The 22846-nt window shown below is 42.8% G+C and overlaps 1 protein-coding gene across 3 annotated transcripts in view; it reads right to left on the bottom strand.

Moving 5' to 3' along the window:
• The window catches only part of prkdc (protein kinase, DNA-activated, catalytic subunit), a 50267-nt gene extending 27421 nt beyond the window's left edge, over nucleotides 1-22846 (bottom strand). For 2 of the 3 annotated variants that reach the window (XM_071485879.1, XM_071485880.1), the window contains exons 1-35: nucleotides 22431-22845; nucleotides 21542-21618; nucleotides 21357-21461; nucleotides 20991-21065; nucleotides 20795-20903; nucleotides 20587-20699; nucleotides 20295-20394; nucleotides 20143-20198; nucleotides 20007-20037; nucleotides 19767-19924; nucleotides 18662-18808; nucleotides 18246-18410; nucleotides 17846-18014; nucleotides 17462-17511; nucleotides 17168-17290; nucleotides 14137-14286; nucleotides 13681-13790; nucleotides 13195-13354; nucleotides 12840-12926; nucleotides 12641-12760; nucleotides 11803-11962; nucleotides 11571-11680; nucleotides 10842-10929; nucleotides 10522-10685; nucleotides 10229-10381; nucleotides 5734-5841; nucleotides 5309-5535; nucleotides 5011-5105; nucleotides 4222-4324; nucleotides 3839-3972; nucleotides 3297-3527; nucleotides 2811-3037; nucleotides 2514-2722; nucleotides 2270-2402; nucleotides 330-488 (exon numbers count right to left, since the gene is read on the bottom strand). In XM_071485879.1, the coding sequence (XP_071341980.1) occupies nucleotides 330-488; nucleotides 2270-2402; nucleotides 2514-2722; nucleotides 2811-3037; nucleotides 3297-3527; nucleotides 3839-3972; nucleotides 4222-4324; nucleotides 5011-5105; nucleotides 5309-5535; nucleotides 5734-5841; nucleotides 10229-10381; nucleotides 10522-10685; nucleotides 10842-10929; nucleotides 11571-11680; nucleotides 11803-11962; nucleotides 12641-12760; nucleotides 12840-12926; nucleotides 13195-13354; nucleotides 13681-13790; nucleotides 14137-14286; nucleotides 17168-17290; nucleotides 17462-17511; nucleotides 17846-18014; nucleotides 18246-18410; nucleotides 18662-18808; nucleotides 19767-19924; nucleotides 20007-20037; nucleotides 20143-20198; nucleotides 20295-20394; nucleotides 20587-20699; nucleotides 20795-20903; nucleotides 20991-21065; nucleotides 21357-21461; nucleotides 21542-21618; nucleotides 22431-22593 (4569 nt within the window). In that variant the 5' untranslated portion in view covers nucleotides 22594-22845. Of the gene's footprint in view, nucleotides 1-329; nucleotides 489-2269; nucleotides 2403-2513; nucleotides 2723-2810; nucleotides 3038-3296; nucleotides 3528-3838; nucleotides 3973-4221; nucleotides 4325-5010; nucleotides 5106-5308; nucleotides 5536-5733; nucleotides 5842-10228; nucleotides 10382-10521; nucleotides 10686-10841; nucleotides 10930-11570; nucleotides 11681-11802; nucleotides 11963-12640; nucleotides 12761-12839; nucleotides 12927-13194; nucleotides 13355-13680; nucleotides 13791-14136; nucleotides 14287-17167; nucleotides 17291-17461; nucleotides 17512-17845; nucleotides 18015-18245; nucleotides 18411-18661; nucleotides 18809-19766; nucleotides 19925-20006; nucleotides 20038-20142; nucleotides 20199-20294; nucleotides 20395-20586; nucleotides 20700-20794; nucleotides 20904-20990; nucleotides 21066-21356; nucleotides 21462-21541; nucleotides 21619-22430 lie in introns of all 3 variants that reach the window. The other variant, XM_071485881.1, reaches the window with a different exon arrangement.

Below are 22846 nucleotides of genomic sequence, written 5' to 3'. Positions count from 1 at the left end.
CAGAAAGAATAATGTACAAGAAGCAGCGAACAATGAAACACTTGGTACCCTCACAGCAAAGAAAAACTAGTCTCACATTGATAGTTCTTTGTATTTATGTAGTGGTCTAAGTATATTTTGTGTACAATCTATGCTTTGGTAATTTGTTTGTACATTTTTACGGTGTTCAAACTGTGAGTTTCATTATGTCAAAAACATCCACCATCTATTCGCCACATTCTTATTTTTCTCCTAATGTAGCTTTTCTGCTATAGTCAACTGACTGCAGCTCCATTGACTCTAATACAGTATGGGTTCATCAAACCTATCTGAAGATCAGAAGCACCAACCTGATGATTGAGAGAAAAAGCAAGCTGAAGCAGGCCATCTGCTACCCTCCTGGTATTTATGTCCAAGGATGGAAGCGCCTGCCTGTCCTCACCAGGTGCTATGCCTTTATACACTGTCATGAGAAGTCGGGAACCAAGGGTTTCGGCATAGGCTGAATCCTTTAGAATGACATTGACACAAAAAAATGTGTGGTGCTATTTGATCTGAGAATATGCAAAAAAACAATCAAAGGAAAAATGTCATTAAGTTAAAAACATTACTTAATTAGTTTTCAGTATGTTTTAAGAGTTGAATGATCATGAAAACTGAAAATAAAAAATAAAAATACAGGGGGGCAAAATACAATGAAAAATGAAAATACAAATATTAAGCTTATTTTGGGGTTAATGTTCTACAACCCTGTTTCCCAAAAAATTGGGACTCTGTGTAAAATGTAAATAAAAACAGGATTCGATGATGTGCAAATCATGTAAAACCATATTTAATTGAAAACAGAACAAAAACAACACATTAAAAACACATTTTAATGTATTTTTAATATGTATTTTTTATATATTTTATGAAAAATATATGCACAATTTGAATTTGATGCCAGCAACACGTTTCAAAAAAGTTGGGACTGGGGCAACAAAAGACTGGAAAAGTTGTAAGTTGTGTAATGCTAAAAAAACCACAACAAAAAATAACACCTGGTTGAATATCTCACAACTAATTAGGTTAATTGGCAACAGGTCAGTAAAATTGGGTATAAAAAGAGGCTCCTAGAGTGGCAGAGTCTCTGTGCAGTGAAGATGGGGAGGGGTTCACTACTCTGTTAAAGAGTGAATGGGCAAATAGTGCAACAATTTAAGAATAATGTTCCTCAACGTAAAATTGCAAATAATTAATTTCAGCATCTATGGTTCATAATGTCATTAAAAGATTCAGAGAATCTGGAGAAATCTCTGTGTGCAAGGAACAAGGCCGAAAACCAGTATTGGATGGCCGTGATCTTCGAGTCTTAAGACGGCACTGCATTAAAAACAGACATGATTCTATAGTGGAAATCACTGCATAGGCTTGGAACACTTCCAAAACCATTGTTGTTTGTTGCAGTATCCACAAATGCCAGTTGAAACTCTATCGTGCAAAGAAGAAACCATATCCAAACATGATCTAGAAACGTAATCGACTTCTCTGGGCCCGAGCTCATTTAAAATGGTCTGAGGTGAAATGGAAAACTGTTCTGTTGCCTGATGAATCAAAATTTCAAATTATTTTTCTAAATCATGGACGCCGCGTCCTCCGTGCTAAAGAGAGACCATCAAGCTTGTTATCAGCCAAAGCTGAAATCAAAAGCCAGCATCCGTGATGGTATGGGGGTGCATTAGTGTCCATGGCTTGGATAGCTTGCACATCTGGGAAGGAAACCATTAATGCTGAACGGTATATAAAGATGCTGCCATCCAGACATCTTTTTCAGAGAAGGCCTTGCATATTTCAGCAAAACAATGCCTGCAGTCCAGACCTGTTACCCATTGAAAATATTTGGCAAATCATGAAACGAAAAATACGACAAAGGAGACCCCGAACCGTTGAGCAGTTGAAATCCTATATCAGGCAAGAATGGGACAACGTTTCCCTTTCAAAACTCAAGGAACTGATCTCCCCAGTTCCCAAACATTTACAGAATGTTGTTGAAAGAAGAGGTGATGCAACACAGTGGTAAACCTCTCTACCTCTGTCCCAACCTTTTTGAAGAATGTTGCTGACACCAAATTCAAATTGAGTATATATTTTTCATGAAACAATAAAATTTTAGCATTTCAACATTTGATATGTTTTCTTTGTTCTTTTTTCAGTTAAGTGTGGGTTAACATGATTTGCAAAGCATCACATTCTGTTTTTATCTACATTTTACACAGTGTCCCAACTTTTTTGGAAACAGGGTTGTACTTACCTGGCTGTGCAGGATGGAGCTGAGGAAGCCGGCTTTGTGGATCTGCTTACAAGAAGAAAGAACCATTTCCACCTGGTCATGGTGGCTCAGAGTGCCTGAATGGTAGAAGTCCACAGCACACAACTCCTCTACACTATGGAGGTCATTAAAGATAATTAGAAAAAAAGAAAAATCTGATTAGAAATGTTAATAATGGCACTAATATTCACAATCTTGGTGGAGCACTTGAGGATGATTAACAAACCTTTTACGTGAGATCTTTGTCTGCAAGCTGCTTTGAAGACGGCTGCCGTAAGTTGAGGTCAGAAGGGCTCTCAGTAGAGGAACACACACTTCTGGCAGATTCTTCATCACCTCCACATCTGCCATGTTGAAACCAACAGTGGATGGCTCACACACCACCAGTGCAGTCAACTCAAAAAACGCTGCACAAAAAATATCTTGCTCCAGAAGCTGTGAATATAGATTTGAAATATTGAGCAAATAAACAGCTTCAAAGGAACAACAATGACCTTGGACAGTGTCTTCAATTCAGTAATACCTTCAAAAACTTGTCATCTCCTTTGACAAAAATCATTGTGGCAAATTCCAGCAGGCGAACAATGATGGTGCACTTGCTGTAGTTGTACTGGTCCATCTCTCCTGGGCTGAAGTGAGCGCTCTTTGCACTGAGAGGGAAACAGCTCTCTGCTGCTGCCAGTTCATGAGTTGCCAGCTCAGTCAAAAAGAAATGTAGTGCTTTCAGAAAACTTGACTTGTCTTTGCAGCCTTGGAAAAAAAAAGCATTTATTGAGATCACAGCAGGGCCAACAACACAGCTTTCATGTTACCAAGAAGAAAGGGGAAAATCAATATTGATAATAAACTGCAACTTCATTCTTCTCATTTGATGAGAGTAGTAAGTGAAATATATTAAAATACATTAGATAATGCAGAATACAGGTGTGTATGTCAAATAAATGATGACCAAGCAGAGACCTCATGGAACAGCTGGTGAAATGTCACCCCTTCCACTGAGAGGACTTACTAAGCAGGTGTTGAGGTTTGATTATGTGTAAGCTGATGAAGGTGTTGTAGCAGTCCAGGGCAGCCAGCAGTAGGTCCATCCACTGCAGCGTAGCTCTAACACTGAAAGGGCCCGTCAGGTCCTTGAGAGTCGGCTGGCAGAGGAGACCTCCACCCTCAAACCGTGAGGTCAGAAAGCTTATGCCATGATCCTTCAGCATGCCATCCAGCCACTGAGATGGAGAGTTCTTTGCTGAGTTCAGTCATACATGCACACACACACACGCACACACACACACACACACACACACACACACACACACACACACACACACACACACACACACACACACACAAATTGGTCAGAATAGCAGCATCTATTTCCTTTAAAAAGCATTATTACTATCAAAATTAAAGCATTAATGTTGTGTTGAAAAATGTTATATTTAATAAAACTAACAGTTATTTACTTATTTATTTTTAAACACTTCTATTGATTCTTTTTTTTTCTTCTCATCAAGGCCAACTCTGGAAGACAGAGCAGCACTGGGTACGATGGCTCACCTGCGAGGAGAGGGACAAAGTCATAGAAGAGCTCCATGCATTTGTGGCGACACTCAGTCTGAGGACGGCCACATTGTTCCAAAAGCCATGAAACCACATCTGACAGGCAAAGCTTTTCATTAGGTGGAAAGCCCCTGAAAGGAGAGAAAGAGGAACAAATAATGGAAAAGTTTATATTCATACATATACATGACAATCTTATCATTGCAAACATTACTGACATTATAGCACATTCATATAAAGTGTCTGTGAAGTAGTGCTTAATCAACATAATTTACCTGACTGCTGGATTTCACTTTAAATTATCTTTATATATTATTAATTTAATATAAATGTTGATTTAAGATAACAGGTAAACCAATATCAATGTATAGTGTACCAACCTTGGGACACGTCTCTTAGCATTGTGCTGATTCAAACTGGGGGCCTTGTGCTTGATAATTCTTTTCAGATGGTCAATGGCACTTCTACACTGCTGCAATGTACCTGAGGATGGAGGAGTGGCAAGAACAGCTTCAGACTTCAGACAGTCTTATGTAATTTTCTGCAGTTTTCCTTAGCAGCACAATAAAAAACAAGTGACTGTGTCATTTTTGCAACATAACATGAAAATAAAAAAAATAATTCATAAAAATGTAACAGGGATATAGATAAATCACTGCCAAAGAAAAAGCAGCTTTTCAGCAAGTGTCAGCCCACTATGACGTCATCCATTGGTTTGTGAACTGCTGTTTTGAAGCCTCAAGTTTGTAACTTGAAACCAGAAGAAACCATATTTGGATGAGAAGGTGGAGCTAAGGAGGAGTGAGGGGTGGCTGCTCTGTACTCTATCCTGATTGTCAGGCAGGTCATTGTGCGTGGTAAGGTATTCAATCAAGTGAGAAGTAGGATTATTTTCCCATAGGTTTCAATACAATCTTACTTCTTTTTGCAACCAGTGGAGTTGCCCCCTGATTAGATAGACTGCAGGTTTAAGACACTATGTATTGGCCTCACTTTTCAGACCCGGAGTCAACGTCCAATACAGTCTATGCTTTTGAGGCTTAAAGTAACACTGATAGAAATCATGCGTACATCTCATCCATTTACTCATTTTTGACTAGAAGACACTGGTGATGATATGAAAAGATGTTAATGTCCCGTCTATAAAGCTCAAGTTGAAGAAGAATTACCCATAGATCGCTCATCTGAGTGTGCAAGAGCCAGACTTTCGACAAATATGACAAGAACTTCAAAGACAAACTGCTCCACCAACGAATTTTCCTCCCTGCAGAGACAGAGACAGCAGCATAGAGCAAATTCAGTACAACAGCCATGCGTTTTTGTGATATAGAACCATTTGTCTGAAAAACATGAACCGCATCAGTCAAACCCTAAATATCAGCTTGCAATTTTGTAAGCGACCCACACATAATGAGGGTCTGCAGAGACAAGACTAAAAGTAACAACACAGTCTTAAAAGTGTCATACCTGAATTGTCTGTAGATACTATTGAATGCTAAAGCAGCACCAAGTCTTTTAAAGCCATTGGGGTGGAGCGCCAAGCTGTAGATCCGTTTAAACAAGGACTTCATGTTAGTGGGGCTCCTCTCTTGCTGCTTGGGGGTGGTTTGTTTGATCGACCATTTGACAAACTCTTCAATGCAGCGGCCACAGAAGTCTCGCAGAGTGCTGTCCATGGGGTCAACCACACCATTCTGAAGTGAGGTAGAAAAAAAAAACTATAAAGAAAACTATATTACTGCCCGAAAAAGTCTGAAAATTCTACAACACAGCTCTGTGTATACCTCCCTCTGGCAGAAAGAAAAGGGGTTAAATGACACATATTGATGCATGGTTTGAAGTCGTGTTTGAAAGTCTAGCCTACAAAACCCTTTACAGAACAAAACTCTTACCAGTATGGCCTCTAGAACAGCTACTGTATCCTGGCTTTCAAACTTCTTATTGTTTGTGAACCAGTGAATCAGCTGCATAACCAGTGGCTCAAAGAGCTGTCTGGTTACCTGAAAGACATTCAGGATCAGAGAGATGTAGACATTACCATGAATCACGATTTGTATTCACTCACCTGCTCATATGAAATGGTGACAGGAGAATCACAGTAAATTAGGGAAATAAACCTGCATTATTATAAAAGTAGAATAACGTTAGGTTAAGTAATTAACCCCGGTTCTCTGAAACATGAGCGAGTTATCTCACTATGGGACACGCTCCTCGTGCTGTCCCCTAGAAGCTAGTGTTGACTGGCAGACAGAAGGACTTCCTCCTGCTATAAGAGCCCAACGTAACGTCACCTCTTCCTCGCTCCAGGCAAGGAGGGTGGTCTGGTAAGATACCTCACTCATGTTTCAGAGAACCAGAGGTTAATTACTTAATCTACCGTTCTCTTTCAACATTCATTTTGGTAACTCACTTTGGGATACAGCAACTCCCGTATTGCCAGACAAGCTTACCTCGAAGACAGGTTACACACCTACCGGTGCATCTGGAGCTGATCCTGCGCTCAATACTGTATGGGACAGTGTAGTGTAGTGGAGGAAGTGTGTGGCACACACTTCCTCCACAGAGACACCTTGAAAAAGAGACCATGACATAGCCATACCAGGAGAGGATTGAGCATGCAGGCCTCCGGGGGCTGCAAACCTTTAATATAATAAGCTACGGTAATAGCCTCTACAATCCAGCGTGACAAATGCTGCTTTGGAACAGGCTTCCTCAAATGCATTGTAGTCCATGACACAAACAGCTGCTCCGACTTCCTAAAGCCAGCTGTCCTATCCATATAGGTGCGTAATGCCCACACCGGGCAGAGCGCATATAGCCACCCTGCTCCTCTGTGGAAAAAGGACAAGGATAAAAAGCTTAAAGCTCTATAGAGCGATATGGGAAAACCCTAGGCACAAAAGCAGGGTTCAGCTTAAGGAAAACCTTAGTACTGCACTGAAAACTGCATGCATGACAGATTCACCGATAAAGCATGAATGTCGCTCACACGTATAGCGGAAGCCAGCACGAGTTAATAAAGCTGTCTTAAAGCATCCTGAGCTCCACCTGTTGCAATGGCTCAGAAGGGGGATGCGACTGTGCATCTAGCACCATAGTGAAATCCCACAGAGCAGTCAACACACTTGACACTGGCCGAAGGCGCCACGCACTCTTCATAAAACGAGCTGACCTGCTGTTTTGTCCCCCAAGCCTATGTGACACGCCGATATCATGGATAAGTACACTTTGACAGTGGAGTATGACATGCCTTTATCCAGCAGCTCCTGCAGAAAGGTCAGAATAGCAGGTACAGGGCTCTGGAAAGCCACCATGCCTGCCTTCACACACCAATCCTCAAATGCGCAGCATTTGCCCTGTCGCAATGACATTCTGAGGAAGCCTGGCTGTGGACAGGTTCACCCTTTCACAGGCCAGGCCCACAGCGCCATGCGCTCTGGATGAGGATGGAGGAGGATGGATCGCATGCTTATGACAGGAGATCCCTCGGAGAGGCAGTGGCCAAGGCTGGCCGCACAATAGCTGAAAAAATCTCCACTAGCCAGTGTTTTCTCAGTCACCGGGGAACTATCAGGATCAGAGCCCAGCCCTGCTACCCCGCTCTGGCAAGAGTAGGAGTGATCAGCTCTAACGGGTAAAAGCGCACAGGAGGATACGAGGCAACTCATGTGCTAGTGCGTCCATCGGAGCACTCTGATCAGTCAGGGAGTAAAACATAGGACACTGAGCGTTCTCCTCTGATGCAAAGATCTAGGGCTGCCTCTGGACAGCAAATCCGCACCTCTGTTCAATATGCCCAATACATGCATACCAATAGATGAGAGCTGCTCCACACAATCAGTTTGTGTGCTAACATGTGCAGATGACGTGAGCACAGCCCTCCTAGTCCGTTGATATATGCCACTAGCGCTGATGCCATCAGCCCTAGCAGCTGAGACACATTCTTAACATTAGCAACGTCCCCTTGCGGAACAGTGCCAGACAAGCCCGTAGGCTTTCACCCTTTCTGCTGACAGACCCTAAATAGGGATGTGAAAATAAACATCCTTCAGATCTATGGATACAAACCAGTCTCCTGGACGCACAAAACGTACAGAGCTGCGTGCGTTAACATTTTGAACTTGTACTTTCTCATGTATTTGTTCAGAGTCCGCAGATCTATTATCAGATGAGGGCCACAGCTCTTCTTTGGGACAAGGAATTACCTCGAATAAAACCCGCTCAGGCTCAGCTCTGACAGTACCACCCGAATAGCCCCTATATTTTTTTGGAGTAATAATTTCTTCCTGCAAAAAGTGAGTTTTTTCTCCCCAGGCCTGAGACTGCAGTATCCCGTTGAAACGGGGTGGAGTGGACGCAAACTGTAGTCTGAAGCCTCTAGTCACAGTCTTTATCACCCAATCTGATGTCCTACAAGCCTGCCACTGTTGGGCCCAGCCAGCTAGCGGACCTAGAAGCCGATAAAGACAGAGCAGCCAACCGCGCTCTGTTCCTCTCTTATATTCAATGTTTTTATTGAACATTGTGGTGAGGGAAAGGGGCACTGGTGTGTGCTTGAGCACTGCTGTATTCTTGTGCAACTCAGCTGGAACTCTGCAGAGGTCTCCATCAGTCGGATCTTCCTCCACTTCGCATGGCCGTGAACTGTGATGCTGACGTGGCCTCTGCACACCTTTTGCAGGGTCTGGAACATGCCCTCTCTAACTGTCTCAGGAACAGAGCATCTTTCAGGGGGCTGAAGCAGACATCTGGCTGAGCCTGTCTGCACCCCACCCCGGCGAGAGCGCAATAGGTAGTGCGCCTCTTCTTCACCCCTTGACAGACTGGAGGGGCATGGTCTCCAGGCGTCACATCAGGAGCGAAAGGTTTCTTCGGCCATGCACCCTTGAGCTTTGGTGGCTTGCTGCTCTGGGGCCAGCTGCCAACCTGAGGTTGTGGCTGGCGTTTGGGGATGCAGTAAGCTACAGCTCCTGTGCAAATGACTGCCCGGGTGCAGCGGGGGGACGAGGTGGCACTTTCCTGGGCAAACACAGTTGAAGTGCTTCACCCTCTCTCTTCTTCTCCTTCCAGCGTCTCTACATGGTGGCTACTGCTGGGCCAAACAAGCCTTTTGGGTCCACAGGGATTCTTCTCCTTTTGAGAGAGACTGGACAAGTTTAAATCTCCCTTGAGTGACCATGATGGCCATGGCTCTTCCAGAGGAGGGGATGGCGCACCTGTGCAGATGCAGGCAGAGATCTGTGACCACGCACAGCTTGTCCCACAGGGCTGGGGTTGGTGAAGATGACATGTCGTCCTGTAATTCAGCCTGGTAGGCCAGCAGCAGCAACAACGCGTTCAGAGCCTTCACCGGTATGGCCACCGCCTTGTAGCTTTTCTCTGTCAGTGACGACTGAAAACTATCCGCTTTGGAGGGGAGGGCAGGCCCGCTGAAGTCATGGTGGTGAGAAGCCAGCAGAGGTTCAACTGGGCAGCAGGTGGGAGAACCTGCTTCCCTCTATGTCGGCCCAGTCCAACGCTGACCCTCCCTGGATGGGGTTTTTGGGGATGCTAGCCTGGGCGTGTTGCAGCCCTAGGCACGTGGCACAGGCAGACTGGGTGTCTGACCCAGACACCTTGTTACTGCACGCACACATGTTCATCAGCAGCTTACCCTTGTCCATGGTGAGGGAAAGGTTAGCTCTGAGTCGGCTTGGCTCTGTAATAAAAAGCCGTGGGCAGCTAGTATGGTGATCAGGTGCAGTAGCTACCGTTTCGTTGACAGCCTAACTGTTTGCTCTCAGACAGCTGCCGTTACCGTTCGGCAACCGAGTGGTTGCCGAACCATTCTGAGTGGTCACAGAATGGTTCACATTCTGTGAACAGTTTAGCTAGCTTGTAAACTGCACCGTCTGAGAGGTAGCTACTGGGAGCGAGAAAAGGTTTTAGACTGGAGATGTGACATTACATTGGGTCCTACAGCAGGAGAAAGTCACTCCTTTGGGGAGCAGATGACACATCTGTCTGCCAGTCAAGACTGGCGTAGTGTAATTGGGCTTCTGGGGGACAGCGCAAGGGGTGTGTCCCATAGTGAGACACTGAAACAAATGTTGAAAGAGAACCACTAACCAATGACAGACTGGTGCATGATGTGCAATAACATGTGAACATTTTGCAAATGTAGCAGCTAAATCAACAGGTATATTTAACATTTAGCTCAGGGAGCGAATAAAATAAATTATTTAAATGATGGAGCACAAATGGAAATATTCTCCAGAGTTTCTTCAGAGGGTTTATTTATCAACATGTCTCATGATTACAACCCCTCCAAATCTCATGATTTTTAAGGACATGTTATGACCAGTCAGAACTGTATCTGGGGTAACTATCTCGCTGGAGTGCACACACCTGATCGACATCACAGGCCAGACGCAGCAGCACAGGAAACAGCCTCTTGTGTAGCTTGTACATAGGTGGCAAAGTATTCTTCTCCTCCACCATCTGTGCACTCTTCCCAACCATGTAGACCACTAAGCTGTGGAGCAGCTCACAAGCTGCTACCTGCATCAGAGACAAGAGACTGGATTATCATATTCACTTGTTCCGAATGGATGATGTGACAGTCTCTATCAGACTTTGTATCAAATTAATCTTGGGAACAGCAGCTGACAGCGGAAACTCTTCAATGTTAGATGACGTACTTTGGTTTGTCTGTCACTTGTGGACAGAGCCAGTTCACTGATGCGAGGCAGAAATGGGTCAAGGTAGATGACTGGCTTCATATCGGTGAATGGCACTGCAAAACTCAGCCTTTTCTCTGAGTCCCACGCAACAAATTTCTTCATCATGTCCTCTGATGAGACCACTAATTACCAAAACAGAGACTTATCGTCAACAAAAAAACACAGCCTCCATCTCTATTCACTGTCATGAGTCTTGGAACATCACTCTGGAGCACAGACCAAATGCACAAAATGTCAATGTAAAGTATAATGAGAAGATAAGGTGTGTGAGTCTCTACCAGTTACAAGGTTTCTGTTCAGCTTTCCTCCCAGGTGACCGAGCAGTTTTACAACCCTGAGCCTCACCGTGACAAGAGGAGCATCCTCCTGCAATCAGGTACAAGTAAAAATACAGGACCTCAGTTTTCTCACAAATATAAAGCCCCTGCACACGAAATTTAGTTGCTCCAGCACAAATCCCCAAGTCATTCTAGGGTCTGCTCATCAGTTTTCTTACTTCTTCATCAGTGTTTCTACTCAACCTCATGGACTAAAGTCAATACAGTATATTATCCTTGCTACAGTAGCTGCAACCAAACTGAGGTAGTTTATTAAAATATTATACTTTACTCAGACTTATAGGGGCAGTGTAGTCACCAGTCTAGAGACCACAGATGTTAAACTCTGGACATAATACTTGATTAAGGTTGAGCCTGAAGTTAAACTATGAAGACAGCAAATCACATACAGACAAGACTAAATATTTGGACAAATACGCAGTTTTTGGTCTTCAGGCTCTGAGCTGCAGCACATTCGGTTTGGAATAAAATGATGGAGACTACATAAAACAGCCAAGTCTCATATTTAATTTGAGTAGGTTTATATCAACATACAAAGAACTGGGTGGGAGATATACACATGAAGTCAAACAAACAAACTACTCAAATTAAAGCTGAGGCTGATCTATATAAAACAAGCAAAACTGAACTGAGAAATGGCTCCTGAAATACATGTTTCCCATCCATTACCATAGAAAGCTGCTTGGATTGCTTCAGAAGCCTCGTCATCACTCTGCTGTATCCTCTGTCACTTCTTGAAGACAAAGACGACGTCACCTCCCAGCTGCTGTCGTCTTTGTCTGGAGTCAAGAACACATGGATTAGATTTTTTATTAATTTGGACGATGTCTCCATTTACTAAACTGAAACCATTTTAAATTTCCATCACCTCACAAACATCTGTGATGCAAGTGTGGCTTACTGTTGTTGGGGGTGGTTTTCAGGTATCCGTCCAGAAGAGGGAGGATGTTTGTGTAGCTGGGCTGCATAGTCTCCAGAGGAATGTGGGAGGACCAGTCCTCAAGAGCATCTAGGGCTGCGTTGGCCAAAGGAGCATGGCTCAGACCCAGTTTCAGAGCTACCTACATGCACCATTTACACACACACACACACACACACACACACACACACACAAATCTACACATTCAGGTTTCCAACCTTATTACACAGACATCCTCCAACAGCTTGGTGAGATGAACTCACTCGTCGTGTACTAAGTGTGTTCATTTTTTCCCCCTACATTTTTATCATTTTAGAACAATTTAACACTCTACGTAATTGCATATACATGCCTGTAGAACAAACAGATCCTTACATACAAAGCAACCACCAGAACATAATACTTCCACCCCCACCCTGCAAAACATGCCTCCACCCACCCACCTATAAACAAGAAATCAAAACTTAGCACAATACAAAAACCACTTCATGAATAAATGAAAAACAATGACAGAGTTCATTTGAAGTGATTGTAAACTGGTTGAGTCATTGATGATTTAAAAGTCAGTGAATAATAGGGGATATAACTTTGTATTTTTTTCTTACTACTACTACTACTACTACTATATGGCCATTTTCTTAAATTAAACTGTAAATTCCGTTTTATGAATTTTATGAAAAAAGTACCCTTTGAGGTGCAAGTGTCCCTGTTTGGAAATAACCACAGTAAATCACACTGTATTTATGTTTTTGTTTTAAGCTGTATTCAACCACCTTCATCTCACTTGTAAATACATTACAAAACAATAAAAGAATCCTACCTCAAGAGCAGGACAGAAGGCCTTGATGTCTAGAGCTACAATGCTGTGGTGCAGCGAAAGGACAAATGTCAAGCAGGATGACAGCAGCTCATCTTTGTACTGCTTCACTCTTACACACACCTGGTGGGAAACCACGTTTAGTCACTAACATCTTCTTACACATTACGTTTGTTTTAGTTACTACACTCCCATGAAATACCTCTTTTCCAAACTTTGAGAAGAGTGCAAAACAAGCACTTTTCACTGAGTCACTCTGGGGGGATGCAGAGCTTCTCAGGCCAACTCCCTGTTCATAAGAAGATTTGTGTTTTTATTATATATTCAGTGTGAGGAGTACACTGCATGACATTACAACTATTCCTTTTACAAGCTGAAAACAAAATCCAATGCACGTATTTAACTTATATAAGAGTTGCTAAACACAATTCAATGTACCTGGGAATGTTGAAAACAAGTTTTGACCTGCCCAGATAATTACTGAAATGCCCTGCCAGTGAGTCCAGTGTGATGGCCAAAATAACAAACCGGATGCCTTGCATTAGTAGCCAAATTACCTGGTAGTACTTGGTTCTCTTGGCGATTTTCATAGTGACAGAGAGCAGCTTGTAAAAGCCACTGACAAGTGGATTTCGGATAGAGTGGAGGATGAGTTCATGGCTTAACGGATACATCCAGGTCTGAAAATACTCCACATGTTTAGTCAGCAACAACTCACTACAGAGGCAGGGACAAAGAAAACAGTGGTTGAAATGAGCTGTAAATGTGCTAGAGTATGTTAAAGTAGGTTAAAGTATGATAACAGTAAGACTACCAATAGGAACTGCAAGTTACAGTTGTGAGTTCACTTTGACAATTAAACCAAACTCCTTGGTGGACACTGATGGCAAGTGAAAACTAAGGTGAAAATGAAATCTAATGTTGAAACCTGAGACGGGATCTACTGGGCCAGTGTCTTACTAAAATAATAAACAGTGTCATGCATGAGAGGCATCCAGCACTGTTCTGTTCAGTTTCTAGTTTTCATGTTGTGTCTCCATCACCTGCAGAAGTCCACCAGGTTGATAAAGGCTGTGAAGTCTTTGATCTTATTGGGCAACAGATGAGCTGTGGGGTCAGAGGAGGGCAGGACGTGGGCTGTATCATCCGGAGCCTGACAGGCAAGGAGGCAAGTGCCATGCATCAACAGATAGGAAGGCTTTTCAAGATTAGATGAATAATGTTAAACTGATGCTATCAATAGCAAGTGTAAAAAAAGCTTTTACATTTTCCTGCCATCCAAATCAATGGTAGGGGAAAGGAGTCTGTTACATAATCATAATCTTATAGGATATGTTGATATTGTTTATATCATCATAAACAGTATCAACATATGCTATCCACTAGCAAATCAGGTAGTGTGCAGGACATTGCATTGCATTTGTTCTGTGTACCTTTCAACAACCTTTTTTGAATGTCAGTGAACTAAATTAAAGTGGGACTTAAGAATGAGACCTCACCTCCTCTCCTGTTGTCACTTTCTGCACAGACAAGTCCAATTTCTCCACAATTTTGAGAACTGATTTCACCAACTCATCATAAAGGAGACGGCTCAAAGACACAAGGGCAGCATTCTGACTTTCAAAAGCTCCATCCAGAAATCCTGAGTCCTGCAGAGGAAGACACAAAATATAATGTACAGCTTATTTTAAGTTCTTTCATGTAAGACTAGTTAGATTTTCTGCCCAGAAAAGTATTTTTTCACTTGTTCATCTGAGGACAATAAAACAATTTCTTCTGCAGCGTACACAGCATCCCTCATCCCCCAGCTTATAAAGACAGGGAGTGAAGGAGAAAACAAAGGCTCAAAGATAAAGGTGTACAGAGTACACAGAGTAGGATTCAAAGTACTTTTGCAGGTGATAAAAAACAAAAAACAAAAAACAGCATATACATTTCCAAGCATTCCAGTATCCACTTGTGTGGCATTGAGTCACAGGCTATCTCGTCATTAATCCAGGCAGTGCACAGGTTGACCTGCCTGGTCTTGCCGTCTCGAGTGACTGCTCTATTGACCAGTAACTGGTGCTTGGCTCCCCTGGTATTAGTACCAATTCCTTTCTGGGCCCCACTCATGTACTGGGCTACGTGCCAGTACGTGCCGGTATGACACCTGACAAGAGTTTCCATGTTGTGCAGAGGCAGGTTATCCGCCAGTAGTTGGATGAAGTCGCTCCCTTCTGAGAATCCTTTATGATCAGTCCAGCTCTTCGTGCCCGACACTCTTTCTTGGATGTCTGCCATTGTGATGGTTACTGGATCTTGTTCTGGGAGATTGCTGTGGTCTGCTCTTAGTTCCACTAGCCACTGAGCATTGGTGTTATGCAATGCCTCTTTCTCCCATATGTTCTTCAAGTAATGTTCAGTCTCATCCCTAGGGGAACTGTTCTTGTGTGTTATCCCTGCCATCCTGTTTATCCTCTTACCTTCTGCTTGTCTTGTGCATATCTTCAGGTGGGTAGCCAGAGCTGTGAGTCTTTATATGGTAGTCTCCAGTGCCTCAGGTATAGACAGTTTGTTGTGCTTCTTAGGTACCCCTTTCTTCTTTACACCTTTCTGTAGCTTTGAGAGCTGACTAACACGCGCAGGTGATATAATATCAACTCAAATCTAACTGCACAAGTTACCATCAAGAGTGGCATATACCAAGGTGATGCACTATCCCCGCTACTGTTATGCATAAGCCTGAACCCCCTCAGCCAGATCATCAAAGAGTGATGTGGAGCAACCATCAGCCACCTCCTCTACATGGATGACATCAAGCTGTATGCCAGGAATGAGCAAGACACTGACTTACTGATCCACATCACCAGGATCTACAGCAACAACATCGGAATATCATTTGGACTAGATAAATGTGGTCAGATGGTATCAAAGAGGGGGAAGATGATCAGAACCAATGTGGTTGAACTACCAGAGGGCAACATTGCAGATGTTCAGGACAGCTGCAAATACCTGTGGGGTCCCACAGGCAAATGGAAACCATGAGGAGGCCACAAGGAGGTCAGCCATAGCCAAATACCTACACAGAATAAGGCAGATCTTGAAAGCTGAATGGGAAGAACAAGACCTGAGTCATCAACACATATACCCTGCCAGTCATCAGATACCCAGATATAATAAGCTGACCAAAGGAGGAGATAGAGGCCACTGACATAAAGATGAGGAAGCTCCTCACAATGTATGGAGGGTTTCATCCCAAGTCCAGCACAGTGAGACTGTACACGAAGTGGAACGAGGGAGGCCGAGGTCTAGTGAGTGTAAGGGACCACTGTCCAGGATGAAGCAACTAAGATCCAGGAGTACATCAGGAAGACAGCCCCCAAAGATGAACTGCTAAGTGAATACATCACGCTGCAGAAACCCGAGGATGATGAGGAGGAGGATGAACCATCATGGAGGGACAAGACCCTACACAGCACGTACCACCGACAGATAGAAGAAGTGGCTGATATCAAGAAATCCTACCGGTTGCTGGAAAAGGCTGGTTGCTGAAAGACAGCACAGAAGCACTAATCATGGCAGCACAAGAACAGGCACTCAGTACAAGATCAATAGACTGCCCTCTATTGATCTTGTACTGCCTGGTTTGGTGGATTTGGGTCCACCAAACCAGGCAGGACCTCAGGTGCAGGGTGTGCAAAGATGCCCATGAGACAGTTCAGCACATAACAGCAGGGTGTAAAATGCAGGCAGGAACAGCGTACATGGAACGCCATAACCAAGTGGCTGGCATAGTGTACAGGAACATCTGCGCTGAGTATGGGCTGGAAGTCCCAAGGCTAAAACTGAAGACACCTCCTAAGGTGGTTGAGAACGACCGAGCTAAGGATTTCCAGATCCAGACTGACAAACTGGTGATGGCTAACCAACTGGACATTGTGTTGGTCGACAAACGACAGAAGAAGGCAATGGTGATAGATTCAGCAATCCCATGCAACAGCAACATCAAGAAGAAGGAACACAAGCTTGAAAAATACAAAGGGCTGAAAGAGGAGCTAGAGAAGATGTGGACAGTAAAGGCAACAGTGGTGGCAGAGGTAATCAGAGAACTGGGGGCTCTGACCCCCAAACTGTGAGAGTGGCTCCAGGAGATTCCAGTTACAACATCTGAGGTCTCTGTCCAGAAAAGCACAGTCCTAGGAACAGCTAAGATACTGCACAGAACCCTCAAACTCCCAGGCCTCTGGTAGAGGACCCAAGGAAGACACACACACCACCCCAGCGGGGGGTGAGAGGGAGGTTTTTTTGTATGTATGTATGCATGTATGTATGCATGTATGTATGTAAGTAAACACTGTATATAAAACATTGTATATAAACACTGTTTATACATAAACACTGTCCTCACATGGGAGCTAAATGGCTAAATGAACAGTACTAACTTGCATTCTAGACATTACTAGACTATGCCAAACAAACTGCTGAAATTAGACATACAAATTCTTGGTTCCCCAAGTGTTAATGAAACTTAAAAGTACACAGCTGTACCTTCAACTGATCACAGTCTAAAAGTCCTTTAAACAGATCATGGTAGTTGTGACTAGATGGAACTTTCCACTTTCCAGCACGAACTTGGGATGACTGAGAGGGATCATTTCCACTGTCTTTGTTCTGGGAAAAGAAGGACAAAAAGGCCTATTTCTTCTATCAATCTATCAGATAACAAAAAACAAGATGTTTTCATTTAGGGAAACTGAATATCACCGTGAATAAAACATTAAGTTAGTAAGTATATACACTTGTGTATAAATTCCTTTATGAAAACAAGTGAAAACATCTGACCTCAGAAAGCATGATGGGTTTTGAACAGACTCGAATCAAGCCCTGGTGCACTGGAAAAGAAGCAAAAGTAAATCTTTTTGCAGGTGTTAGGTGCCATCTCATCTCTAGATGATAAGAGTTATACAAAAGTAGCATGTTACAATCAGAAGGTCTATTTCCACTGTATTTAATAGCCCTTTACCATTACTGCAGTCTCGGTGCACACCTCATACATGCATTCATTTTACTAAACTAGTTAACACACATCATTAGTCAAATAAATTACTTTATAAAAGGCTTTGATATTAACATACATCTTACCTGGTGCTGCTAAAAACAGAAGCTGATTTAGGGCAGTGTCAAAGAACAAGGCCATGTGATACAGTGTGCTCATGATCAACATACCCACAGAGCTAATGAAACTCCACAGTACAGGACCTTTCGCGGCTGTGGCCACCAGCACCTTCAGGATGGACTTGCAACAAACACTCTGCATCCTCTCACTGTACTGAGGGAAGCTGTCGATTTGCACCACAAGGAGACGCTCCAGGAGTGGTGTGTAGACCTCTGGAATCTGAGGACATTGTCACAAATCAGAAGTTCAAATTAGACAATTGTTAGGGTGAAGTGAGTCTTTCTTGCTATTGTGGAATGTATAAAGGTGTACACAGGCACATACAGATAGGACTGAAATCTCCAAAAGGGTCCATTGAGAGGAAACCATCTCAAGCTTGTCAGTTTGATTCAGGGTACTGCTGTTAATCAACATTTGGTCAAAGTGAATGACAGACTGTGAGTTTGTTACCTTGTCCAGGTGAATCAGGACACTGGCTATAGAGTCAAGGAAGCTGGGCAGCTGGTAGAAGCTGTCCTCCTCCCCATCAGACTCAGTCAGGTACATCTGCTTACAGCGCTGAATCAGCTCTGTGTACATCAAGTCTACATCTTGTGGGCAAACTTTCTTGCATGGCTACAGAAGAAAAATATATTTTTTTTGCATTTTGTATAAAGAAGTCTAGATTAAATTTAAGATTGTCCAGTAGCTTGTACAGGAACCCAAATGTGAAACAATCCAGATACACAACATTATGTGCAAACAAATGACGGAAATTTAGATTACATTAATTTAATTAATTTATGGCATTTAACATTTTAAATTCATACACAAACTTTTACAACTGCAATTAGAGCAAAAAAAAAAAAAAAAAGCAGTCAACATACAGCTGCAAAAAATCCATATCCTCGTATGGCGATGGACAGCTCTTTGTGTGTTGAGTCCATGGTTTTAATGATGCTGCAGAACTTCTGCATGAAGAACTTCAATTTACTTTTATGTTCCTCAATATTTTCAGCCACCAGCATTGCAACCTGAAAAATGATCAGAAAAGAATTGCCTTGCAGTGGCGGTGGAATTCAGGAGTATTCTGGCTCTTGCATGTCTTGCATCTCAGAGACAGTAGTGAGCAGAACTGGGGCTCCACAAGGGATTGTTCTGGCTCCACTCCTATTCACCCTGTATACTACTGACTTTAAATACAACTTTGAGTCTAGGCCCATCCTTCAGCCAGTCAACATTGGAGAGAAGGACATTGAGGTGGTGCAGACTTATAAATACCTAGGTGTGCTGTGTCTGGACAGTAAATTGGACTGGTCCCTGAACATGGATGCCATCTACCAGAAGGGGCAGAGCCAGCTCTGTTTACTCAAGAAGCTCAAGTCCTTTGACAACTGCAGTGAAATGCTGCACGTTTCATCAGTCAGTGGTGGTGAGTGTCCTCTTTTATGCTACAATCTGATAGGGCAGCAGCATGTCAGACAAGAACACAAGGAGACTGGACAAGCTGATAAAAAAGTCTGGGTCTGTGCTTGGCAGGAGTCTGTAATCTCTCAGGACTGTTGTGGAGAGACACATACAGTGTACGCTGAATGCCATCTAGGACAATACCAATCACCCTCTCCACAACATCCTTGCAGGCCAAAGAAGTAGCTACAGCTGCAGCAAACCTCTCATCTTGCTGCAGGACTGAATGGCTAAGGAGATCCTTTGTTGCCACTGCAATCAGACTATTCAACACCTCAGAAAAAGGAAGTGGCTCATGACCTGACTATTAATATAAACTGCACGTTAGTGGACAATTGAATTTCCCCTAGGGGATGAATACAGTATTCCTATCCATCTATCTATTAAACTCCATTAGCTTCAAAGAGAACTGTGCCACTGAATAAATTTAGGAGTTCTGTTTCAATCATTGTATTAACTGGTCAGTCTGACTGACTACATGGTTTCTGTATTTGTGTCTATGTGAACAAGCCTTCAAGTGTTTACCTGCTTGAGGAAGGCCTCCAGTGCAAAGTAACTGCTCTTTTTCATCTCAGCATTGATGTGTCCACAGAGTTTGGACATGACCTCAAACAAAGTCTTGTATTCGTCCATTAGGCAGCTGCTGAACTGGGATGCATGTCTAGCAAATAATCTAAGCCCAGCTGTTTAAGACACAGAATCAAAAATGTGTTAGTTTCCAAGGAGTGTTGTCTTCATTTTGCTATGGAAAACCAAAGTCCTTACCAAACGTCACAGCATAGCGGCTCATTTCCATCTACAGCAAAAATTGAAAACAAGAAGTTCATTCAAAGTTACCATCAAATCTGCAATAGGCCAATACCACCTGGAGTGACAATGAGACCCAGACCGTGACATTTACCTGGGGACTGACTGCCTTCAGGGCAAACTGAAAAATTTCCTTAGACGTAGCTGGATCTGCAAGTCAGAGTCACACTGTAACCCACTAATCATACAGCCTCAGAAACAGAAGTAAGAATGTTTGTTGTAAATGTGAAATATACACACACACACCTTCCTCCATAGTTTTGGTGAAGTTGACCATTAGAGCAGTGATTCCTTTCAAACATCCAGCAACAACAAAAAGTTTTGGTTCCTTTGTTGAAGAAGTCATCTGAAAAAAACCCACACCCCCCCCCAAAAAAAACAAACTGAAAACCCAATACCAGCTCACATTGGGCGAGGGTGGGGTACACCCTGGACTTTGCTGATGTATAGATACAAACAACCATTCACCCTCAAATGCACACCTACGGGAAATAAATCATTTGATCTATATCACTGACATATCATCTGTGTAACAAACCTGCTCTTTTAGCTCCCCCAGATAGGCTCTGTAGAGTTTGTCAGAGTTGTTAATCATCTCACTGGGGTGAACTTCTGCAAGAACTCCCAGCAACTCATAGATTTTTCCAAGCACTACTCCCAGAAAATTAAAAAAAATGTTTCACGGATTTGCATTTTCATTCTCTTTAAAATGTTTAACCAAAGCTTAGCATCAAATGCAGACTCACCTGAATCTGGTAGTTTGCTCTTCTGACAAAGCTCGCTGTAGAATCTGTTAAATATTTCACAGATTTTAAAGTCTGCAGCAATACTGGAAGCCTTTGTTGTTTGGAGAACCTGCATTGAGGATTTAACAAGAATAAGCTCTAATCAACTACTTTTAAAGGCATCCACTAAACACACCAGATGGATACAGAAACCAACCTTAATAAGGAGCTCCAACACCGGAGTTCGACATTTGGCCACTTTTTCCTTCATATACACAGCCATGCAGGTATCCTGCATAAAAAAATGGAGATAATAAAAAAAACATTATCAATTTGTGGAACTGCATGTAAACATGCAAATGTTTTGTTAGTTTGTGGTACTGCTGAATTGCCTTTTGTTATACTAAGAGATGTTTCTAATTATTTATACAGTAATACATGGACACATCTGTACATGCAATTATGTTTCCTTGGCCTTCATTGCTGTCACAGTGATGCTCTCCATGTCTAAAGTTCTCATCATACACATAAACACGTGTTAAAGAATTCTTAATATTTATCCTTGTAGAAGTAGAGAACTTACTCTTATATCAACAGCATAAGTCTTCTCCCAACCTTTAATTCTTGGTGAAACCCTGTCCAAGAATGTCCCCAAAAACAACAGGATCTCAACTCGGGTGTCCCGAAACTGAAAAACAGATCTCTGTGTCAACATAAGAACTTCTCAGTTTACTGCATTATTGTTCACTAATATTGCTTGATGCCCACCTCATCTGATGGCAGGGACTTCCTGAGGAAGCTGAGCAGTCCATAGTCTTTGGAGAACAATAAGGACGTTTGTAAAACTGCAAGATGAGGATGCAAGATGTAATCATATGGAAATGTTAAAAATTTTTTCAGCATAATCCTGACAAGAGTTACAACAATTAGCTGATTTAGTAATTGATTGATTGATTGTTTCAGTAGTTTTTCAAGAAAAAAAAGTCCATGTCAATGTGGTTTCAAGTTGGATCAAAGTTGGGTGGAGGGAAGAGGATCTGGAAGAGCTGGGGGCCAGGATGCTAAGTGTGAAGCCCTGGGTCAGAGCTTGTGTTTGTAATGTGATAATAAGAGCAAACGCTTTGTGCCACATGTGATGTGAAATAAATGAGTCCCACTGAAGAGCAAAGTGGCATGGAGGAAATCTGTGGTTAGAGCATCCTGCACACTTCTAAACACTGTTGAAAAGTTTTTGACACTTCAACACTTTTCTTTTGGTAGTTTAACAATGCACACTTCTTTTAATACATCCATGCTTCCAATGGAGCCATGACAGTAAACTCCTGCAAGCTTTGAATTGATCGTCAGAGTCACATGGTTGTGATGATATTTCTGACAATACAAGAATGGTTGCAGCCCATCACGGAGCGTTTTGGCGGAAAAGGGTGTTATAATACAGGTAAACTAAATAAAAGTTGTCAAAGTTATTAAAGCATTTTCTGCATAACGAACTGATGAGTAGCTTCTTAAAGTACATACTGCACCTTCTCCTGCACGGTGTTTACGCTCGTCAACAGAAGCATTGTTCACCTTAAATTACTTGTTAACGAGTTAGGCGCGGATTCAATTAGTTTCTAGAGACTTTGAGAGAAGTGTCTGAGGGACTTCACTGTCTTACCAAGGCCATCTTCGGTTGGTGTTAGCATGCACTCCTGCCCCAAGTCACCGACTATATCGTGACATTTCAAAGCCGCAGCTCGGCTGTCTTCGTCTGACAGTGATTCATGAAGTTTGAGCAGAAGCCCGTGAATCCCGCCAGTAACTCCGCTGTAGGAAGACATCACCGCAGAACTGGCTTCGGTCAGGCTACCGTCAGTTTCAAACACGCATCAACAGCACCTTATCTTTTAACATGTACAGACATACCCCGCTCCCTGGGCTGGATAAACCACCGCACAGTCATTCAACCTCACATCAAGGAACAACCAGGAAACCGTTTCAAAAATAAAAGCCCTAACAATGCCGCTTCTTCTTCCTCTTCTTCTTCCGGCACCAAGTATACGGGAGAATTATCACCACCTTCTGCCTCGGAGG

This window comes from Trachinotus anak, unplaced genomic scaffold (genome assembly GCF_046630095.1).
Source record: "Trachinotus anak isolate AG129_WGS33_773 ecotype Australia unplaced genomic scaffold, CSIRO_AGI_Tana_v1 ptg000009l, whole genome shotgun sequence".
Lineage (NCBI taxonomy): Eukaryota > Metazoa > Chordata > Actinopteri > Carangiformes > Carangidae > Trachinotus > Trachinotus anak.
This window is presented reverse-complemented; position numbering and strand designations above follow the sequence as displayed.